Raw genomic sequence first — 9,007 nt, 5'->3', positions numbered from 1 at the left:
TAAATAAAAAGATAAATAAAAATTATAGTAAAAGATTATTGAACGAGAAAATAAGATATAATTTTCAGGAAAAATAGATTGGGAGCAAAAGAAAAGCTTTAAAAAACAAAATTGTAGTAAGAAAACTTCGAGAAAATATTAAATTTTTAGAAAGAAAAATGAGACTGATCGGTTGGAAAAAAAGAAAAAGTATATATATATATATGAAGATGAAAAATTTGGAGAGAGAAAAATAATAATAAATATTTAAAATATGAAAATTTTTTTTAGAGGGAAAAATAATTTTTTTTCCTTTGAAAAAAAAATAAATTTTGGAGAAAGTTACGGAAAAAATTTAGAAAGAAAAAAAATTGTTACAGATAAATATGAGGTGAAAAAAAGTTGATTAGGAAAAAAAATAGATTTTGAAAAATAGAAATCAATTTTTGAAAACTACTTTTCTTTTTGTTCTTGAAATTTACATGGAATTTCAAAATAGTTTTTTTTAAAACTAAAATGGAATTGGTTACCATTTTCCAATTTATACAGTAATATTTTTTTATAAATTTTTAATGATATCGACAGTTTGAGAATTAATTGTCTAAGGTATATCTTTTCTCAACTTTATATCCTATCTACTACAAATGTGAGGTTATTTAAAATATAATAGTTAGTAAAATCTTGGATTAGAATATAAAGTTTTTTTTTTTTTTGGAAGCAATTAGAATATAGAGTTAAACTTTAATGGTAAGATATAAATAAATAAATCAAGCAGTAATTTTTAAAGGTGATTATTGTAGAATAAGAAATATAAGCTATAATACACAATAAAAACAAAACCATGTTTGCAGCATGGATTTGAGAACCTTGGCTTCCTAATCATCCCATAGGGCTGAATAGTAAATCGGTTGCCCACTATTTTTTTCCTTTTTTATTTACTTTTACTTTTTTTCTTTTTCTTCTTAATTTAGAAAATGAAATACAATATTGTAAAATGGTGGAATAATTTTTTAAAAAGTCAAAAAATCCAAATTGGTGCTACACATTCCTATACCCCAAACATACTACCCAATCCTAAGTTACAACAGAAACAGGCTTCCCAATCTCATACATCACAATACCAAATCTAGCCTCAAGTTTAACATTTCCAAGCTATTGATGTCGAACTCATGCCTCAAATCCCAGATCAGAAACGAGAGGCAGACACAGATTTGAGTGCTATGGGTATATATCTATATATTCACAACAGGAAATACACTATATATATATGCTCCACGGACCACGAACACGAATAACAAACTGATCAAAAAGGAGGTGGAGCGGTTTTAACTGTGAAATTGGGTGGCCATGGCGGCTTCTCCCTTAGTAAGACCCCCGGGGGAAGGTGGTTGAGTGGAGAACGATAGGGGCATTTTGCAGAGGGCGGCGGTGGTGTATGTTCATAAGGTTCCTCCGATGGGGATGGTGTAAATGTGAAAGGAAAATATGGAACTATCGGTTCGGCAACAGCAACCGGAGATGGTGGTGGTGGTGATGTGTGTTCATAAGGTCTCACAGATGGAGATGGTATATATACAAAAGGGAAATAGGGAACTATTGGCTCCGCAACGGCAACCGGAGATGGTGGTGGTGGTGATGTGTGTTCATAAGGCTTCACAGATGGAGATGGTATATACACAAAAGGAAAATAGGGAACTATTGGCTCAGCAACCGGAGGTAGTGACCACTGTAATTGCTTATGCTTCTTTGGTGGCAAGGGAAACAAGGAAACAATGGGAGGAGGAGCTGCTGGAGGAGGAGAAGATGGATGAACGTGTTGTGCACTTAATTTTGTTGACACATTTAAACAGACCCATGCAATAAGTATTGCAGTTGCACACCCCATATTCCTCTCCAATCTCAACAACCTGAGCTGGGTTTCAAAACTTGGCCTCTCCCACTAATTATATATGAAAATTTCTCATAAACATTCTATAGAAAATTCAGAATCATAACTGTTTGGCATGCAACATCAACAGTAGGGACACCCCTTTCTATCACTCAAATGGACAGGGGGAGAAGACATGGAAAAGTTTGTACAAATATGAACTCTAGGATACAAAATTCAATGTCATAAATAGCTGGGGCCATAACTATAGAAAATTCAAATTCAGCATGCAAAACGACCAACTTAATAAATCCATACAATAGCATTGCTCTTGTAGTCATCTCTCGACTTCTACATAGTGATTTATAAGATGATAGCTAGGAAACTGCCCTGAAATTTCGTGGATCTTCAAAAAGAAGGTGATTTATAAGATGATAGCTGGGAAACTTCCAAGATACTTACTACCTAAATCAAAGAAATTTCTTTTATGGTGACTGTTCAACTAATAAAGACTAGTTGATTGAAATAATCCATCTTGAAGTCGAAATTTAACTCTGAATCCTATTTGTTTTACTTACATGGGGATAAGACATCATCATGTCAAGAGGTATGTTTGACTGTAACTGATGCCTCAAACTAACATTTTATTGCATGGGACGGCATACAGTTAGTGCAGTTTTTGAAAGTTAGTTACCTGGGGAATTGCATACTCGTATGGGTTGAATGGCGACCGAAATAGGCTGATTTTGGTGCGTTGGAGGATGCAGGAAATCTGAAAGTTCCTGCTTCAGTACCTGAATGAATCTTACCATGCAAATGTGATAGCAATAGAAAACAATGAAATAAAAATTGTACTAATTTGATTTAGAAATACAGTAAAATAATTCCATGCAATTCCAAGAACTTGAATATCTACCTCTTTAAGCAAAGCTCAAATCCAAACAATAATGAAATTGGTTGTCTTCACCCCTGTTACTCAAAATATTCATAGATTTCCAATAGTTCAATATAATCTAACAAACAAAGTTATCAGCTACTAATAGGACCCCAAACAACATTTATCTTAATTGTTCCTGACAAGAAGCTACAATAATCTGCAGACACAAAATTGGGATGGGGTGAGGAAGTAAGAATAATTATAACTTAAGAGCAATTTTAAATGAGAACCTATATTAACTTGCTAGGGATTCATGGAGATTCTCGAGCGCCCTTATAAAACCAAAAACTAACCTTTCAATATGTCACAAATATTGGAGTTTAAAATATTAATGCATCGGCCAAAACTTTTAAGTGGAAGCGTATTTTTTGTTTGTGTGGGTAAAAACAACAGTTTATAAAATTGTACCAGACATATCTTCACTTTCTGAACCATTGACATGATTGTACATCAAAATTCAATTGCACAATTGACTATTACAACTCTTTGGATCTAATCCCCTTAAATTTAAATGCAACTTAAATATTCAGTGGGGTCGACTACAATTTGGCTATCTTAACAGCATGTCTAACATATAATGGGCGCATGAGCAGCTAGTAAAGTGTGCACTAGAAGATGATACGTCTCCCATTTAAATTGCCCATCCTGTCTCTAAAGCTTATTCACCTTTTACCACCAGATCCAGAACCAGACCTCGGACCTGGATGTCGTGAGAACTGTAGTCGCAAGTAATTAGATTCAGGATCTTGTTCGTCCATTTTATAACCTGTGTAATCAGTCAATTTGTGAGTATATATACGTGTATTCTTTCAACAAAAATACTAAATATAAACTAGTTGCCACATGAATGACGTAACTGCTTGCACATATATACCATCATAGCAGAATAGTGAATTAAGCATGCAACTACATGTCATCTTTAATAGGAAACAAAATTTCATTAATAAGATGTACAAACAAGACTAGCTTCCAAAAGCTGGAGTAACAAAAACCCACTATACTTGTAGAGAACAACACATGGAGTCGCAAAAAAACATTTCACAAATTTTCTTCACCGATGTTCCTCATCTTGAAAAGTTCTTCCATTTATCTCAAACTCTAATCACACTTCTTAAAGCACTGGTGTAACTTTAATAAGCCATAGTTTAGCTCTCTTTGTAAACGGATGGCCATGAAGGGAAGAAAAAAGGCTCTCTCTCTCTCTCTCTCTTGGTTTTTCGGGGGAAAGACAGAGCCTGCATAATGAAATTGTGAAGAAGAAATCTCCAAAGGCTCCACTTGTGCTTCCTGCATAAGTGAAGAACGCAGAAGAAATCTCCAAAGGCTCCATTACAGGAGCCAAAGAAAAAGGGTGATCCATTGACTACTCAACTGAAAGGGTTTTCTGTCTGGATCTTGTCTTAAGTATCCACCCTCCCAAAAAAAGAGTCCAGACAAATTTTAATCTTCTCTGGACAAGGATACATCAAACAGCTCCTATGAAATCTTGCACTGAAAATGGAATTCTCTGAACTCTTACACTGAAATATAGTTTCTCCATACACTGATCTTACCAAACCTGAGTTACAAGAATATGAACCCAAAACTTCCCTTTGTCCAAATATGCTCTTCCTCTTTACTAATCAAGCAATGCCCCTTATCTACTATGAGAGCAATCCACTCCACCACTTCATGAAGATTCCTACTTAAACTGAGATCCCACTAAGTGTGATTCCAATTCAAACACGGCCTGTAAAAGCAGGTTTTCCTCTCCATGAAAGATTGTAAATTCTGGGAAATTCTCAAAGATGACTCCTTGATCAAAGTATTAAAATGCCGTGGGATTTTGGTAATGCGACCCCATCCCAGGTAAGGTTTCCAACTCTAACCAAAACTCCTAAGTTGTCCAAAACTCCTCAACATGGAACACAAACAAGAACGCTCATAGTCACCCCAAATAACCAGAAAGACATGATATACACGCATGTAAATAAGTTCAGTAATAGTATATACATGATAAGATTTTGTCTAAAGAAAAGGATATTCTACTATTAATTATTAATCCCAATCTTTTTTATCTGGAGTGAAAATGAAGTGACATGGGAAAAATGTTGCTTCTATAAGAACAGCAAAAGCCAATGTGGAAGAAATTTGAATATAATCTTGACGCATAGGGCCCATGGATCCATACATGGAAAAGAATCAATGGAAAAAGAAAGAATTGGAATTTGATCATTCACCTTGCAAGGCACTCATGGCAGTTGCTGCACAGGCTGGGTTTGCAAAATCCACAAAACATAATATAAGAGGGTCCCCACCACGCTTTATTTTGGAACAAATGTGACATAAAAAACACAGTAAAGGTTAGCACATATTAAGGAGTTAACAAAGAAATCAAAAAACAAGAAAATAATTACAAGGAAAAAGCCAATTACATGTTTAGATTCTTTGCTCACAAGTCTCAATTCTTTATATCCCACAAACGGGCGGAAAATATCTAAATTGAAGTAAAGGAATGAAGTTCTTAACTAAATAATTGAAAAGGAAGAAAAAATAATTTTGCATCGGGGTCGCCACTAAGATAAAGGATACGAGCTACTTCTCTCCTGGAACTGTCTGAAGGAAGTCCTTCAACATATAAAGTGTTGGAGGCATCAGGTGGAAGAGGTACAGTTTCACGTCCTGGTCTGGTCATTGAATCCATGGGGAGATGATTACCATACTCAATATTTCGACCATTTGGTGCCAGATCGGGAGAAACTGCAGGAGGACGACTCATTACAACAGGATCGGGTATTGAAGGCCCAGGCATTCTACTCCCAACTGGCATTCTGTTTGCAACAGGCCTTGCCATTCCCATATCCCCATGGGTAGGTACTTCTCCAGAATTAAAAGAAGAAAGTTGCTTCAGAAGCAATTAGGACAAGTTTTCAGCACTCGAACAGCAAGGCAAGAAGAGAAAATAAATGAAGATTTCAGTCATACCACACTTTGGAGATAACGATCATATGCTGATCCAATCGTTTGTGTATCTTTAACAGCCCGAGGACCACCACGATCATCACTTACTAAATAATTGTGCATCTCATGGCCTGTAGGCAATCCAGAGGATGGAAGTTCTGCAGAGAGTGAAAGAAGGGCCTAAATCCATTTGCAATTTACAATAAAGGGAAACTGTTATCAAGACAAACAAAATGAGCTTATTCCAGACATGAAACAACGGATGTCCCTTTAGCAAAGGAATAGAAAATATGTCAAAGAAAATGGGTCCGCAACACTACTTCAATTCAATTAAATCACTCGAGTTCAATGAGTCTAGAAATTCCTATCTTACTATTCAAATTGATCGTTTTAGCAGTTCAGTTATGCTTTCATATTCCACATATATATTCTCTTGACCCTGGCCCAATGAAAATTCTATACAACATTACTTTAAGTTCAATGGACGGGGACCTCTGTAAAAGAAAATTTTAAAAATAAAAAAATCAAGGCTTTAAAAAGACCAATTGTAAATCAAGTGAAAATTTCTTCCAGTCCCCAAAAAACCCTCAGCTTATACTCTAGAAAATCAAGTGAAATTTTCTTTCAGAAAAGTTTTAAATTATAGCAGGTTGTTAACAACTATACGTATGAAATGTAGATCATGCCAAATAAATTGCATGAAGTATCTAAACATAATTATAGTAGGGGATCACAATTCACAAGCCTCATGAATTATATACCAATACGGCTACAATAACATGATATCAAAACTAGATTTTCTAATTTCTTATAAAAACGGCTAAGTCTTCCACTAAAACATGATTATTTATTAAATATATACCAAAAGTCTTTCATCAAATTCTTTTAACCATTAAATTTTGGGAAGTATCTCTTCTCTTTTTTAAGGATGATCTCATGTAATTGCCATTTCATTGCTTTCTTCTCTCTTTAGCTCTCTGTTCCAAGCACCCATCCTCCCTTTTTTATTTATGTTGCTGATTAGGTTTTGAATTTCCTTCCTCCTCTATCTAAAGTTTCCTAATGTTCCTAATCCCCATTCGATTATATCCCACTCAAGTTGTCCAGATTCTAGTATCATTTAAAACCCGAATGTCCACATTATTTTTTACTTCCATGTCTGCTCTCTACTGTCCTATAAAATTCTTGATATTTCACCCAATGGTTCTACAGTCTAAATAGGCATGGTCCCGTTAAGCTCCCCTGTTAACAACACATTTAAATGGGGATCAAGAGTTGTACTAGCCTTCTTTATTGTCTTCAACTCTTGAAATTTTATTAACGATTCCTGGGACACACAAAACCTATTCACTAGGGACTACTCAAGAACATCTCTAAAGCTAAACCAGGTATATCTTCCATTAATTAAGGGAGTTTCGATCATTCTTATCTCATCAACTAACTTATTCAAGTTCATCATGCTTCTTTAATTTCCTGATCCGGCTGAAGATTTCTGTACTATTCTCACTGCATTGAAGTCTCCCCCCGTACACCACTATCCATCTTCCTCACTTTATTCCAGAATTCCTTCCTCTCCATATTAGTTACTTGACCCATAAATACTTAGATACCAGATTTCCATCCATCACCCACCCAAATGAATTTCAATGGATGGATAATTTTTTCCTTGGGCACTCCTACATACTACATTCAACTTACTTTAACCTATAAAGCAATCTGCCACCCAAAATCACTCCCAGACTCAACTTTGAAGCCAACCCAATCCCCCTCAACCTCCACATGGCTTTTACTATATTTATATCCACCCTAGAAATTTAGATTTTTTTTTGGATAAGAACCCTAGCAATTTAATTTTAGATTCTTGTATTAACCCCACATTTGGATGGACCTCTCTTATCATTTATAGCATTACACTATTCCCCCAACCCCCAACGCTTCACATCCCAACTAAGGATCTTCATAGTCAACTGCTTGGCCCTCATTTTCTTCTAGTCTGATTTACTAAACGTAATTGATTGCTGGTGATAATTCAATTACAACTACAACTTTATCGGAATAAACCTTAATTCAATTACCTCGTGAACACTGATTATTCACAGCTAATTTAACAAACCAGTACAAACAATAAGAGAATGTTCTCATTAGTTCTCAAGATATTTCAAGAAAATTTTTCTTCGCTTACAATTTTCATCGAATTTTATACCAGAAAAATCACTATATGCAATAAAACTGCTATTGAGCTCATATACAAGGAGCATAAATGACCGATAAGACTATATGTTATTGACTATATGCTTTGAGTCACTTAGCAAGAAAGGAACCGCAGAATCTTAATAGACAAGTAGGGTACTTCTGATCAATCTTTTGATGCTATAGTCTTACTGTGGTGTAAATGCTCTCCTCTCTTACACCGCTATAGCTTTTCTTTCTTCTCTTTTACCCAATTGAAGAAGTTTTTTGTAGCTCCCGTGAATGGAATTACCCCTTTTCTATAATTTCATACCACCAACGAAATTGTTTCTTAAAAAAAAAAGAAAAAAAAAAGAAAAACGTGTTGAATTCAAAAGGGAACTTAGAAAACAAACTAAATTATAGAAAGAATTTATGGGTAGCAGGAAAGTAAAGACAATAAACACAAAGGCGTACCGTAATCATTACGGGGTCGTTTAAGCATGCCTGGCGAGGGAAGCAGAGGCTGCTGCCGATTCCAATAGTCATCCGCCATATCTCCAGCAATTCTCCAAAATTAGAGCTTCAGAGTGAGACAGAAGACAGAGGGAAAGCGCGATCTTGGGAAACCCGAGACAAATTTATCGAACTTGACCAGCACTTACAGAATTCTAAAACCCTAAAAAGAAGTGGCCATTAATTTGGAGCTTCTCTTGTTTCCGAGCCCGAGTAAATGTTTGGCGCTGGAAGAAGCTCCTCAGACACACTAGGATCCAGTACGCGACACCTCACCGTAGATATTAGCCAACAATCAATTATCTAATTCCACGTCATATCCAGATCAATTAAGTACGGCGATTTGATAACCATTATTTTCTATTTTGAAAATCGAGCTTATAAATACGAATTTCCAGGTTTTGCAATCTAATTTCTGAAAACGTTTTCAAATCTTAATTCAGATTTTGAAACTTAAATTCAAATGTATTTTTAAGATAAATTAGTACAACAAATTGAAATGAGTAGGTGTCAATTATACAATATGGTCAAGGTAACATGATTAAGAATATCTTCATAAAAAAACATAAAAATTCTCCTCCATCTTGCCCGCAAGAAAT

At 35.2% G+C, this 9,007-nt stretch overlaps 1 protein-coding gene across 1 annotated transcript; it reads right to left on the bottom strand.

The window, feature by feature from the left end:
- Positions 1-966: 966 nt before the first annotated feature.
- On the bottom strand, positions 967-8,656 carry LOC111011769 (RNA-binding protein 2). Its single transcript, XM_022285656.2, has 6 exons — positions 8,370-8,656; positions 5,748-5,881; positions 5,355-5,667; positions 5,198-5,259; positions 5,003-5,084; positions 967-3,549 (listed from the first exon to the last, which is right to left on the bottom strand). Exons 1-6 carry the CDS (start codon positions 8,446-8,448, stop codon positions 3,446-3,448), a joined length of 774 nt encoding a protein of 257 aa, XP_022141348.1. The 5' UTR covers positions 8,449-8,656; the 3' UTR covers positions 967-3,445.
- Between the last annotated feature and the right edge of the window lie 351 nt (positions 8,657-9,007).

Source organism: Momordica charantia (assembly GCF_013281855.1).
Source record: "Momordica charantia cultivar OHB3-1 chromosome 4 unlocalized genomic scaffold, Mcharantia_2.0 BLBB01000004.1, whole genome shotgun sequence".
In the NCBI taxonomy this organism is placed as follows: Eukaryota; Viridiplantae; Streptophyta; class Magnoliopsida; order Cucurbitales; family Cucurbitaceae; genus Momordica; species Momordica charantia.
Note: the sequence above shows the minus strand (reverse complement) of the source record. Positions and strands in the feature narration are given on the sequence as shown.

Excerpts from the sequence above, each read along its gene's own strand:
- LOC111011769 (XM_022285656.2), bottom strand. The coding sequence starts at position 8,448 with ATGGCGGATGACTATTGGAATCGGCAGCAGCCTCTGCTTCCCTCGCCA. Across the intron at positions 5,085-5,197 it reads TGAGCAAAGAATCTAAACAT|CGTGGTGGGGACCCTCTTAT; the intron begins GTAATTGGCTTT and ends TCCAAAATAAAG. Across the intron at positions 3,550-5,002 it reads TGCCATGAGTGCCTTGCAAG|GTTATAAAATGGACGAACAA; the intron begins GTGAATGATCAA and ends CTGATTACACAG.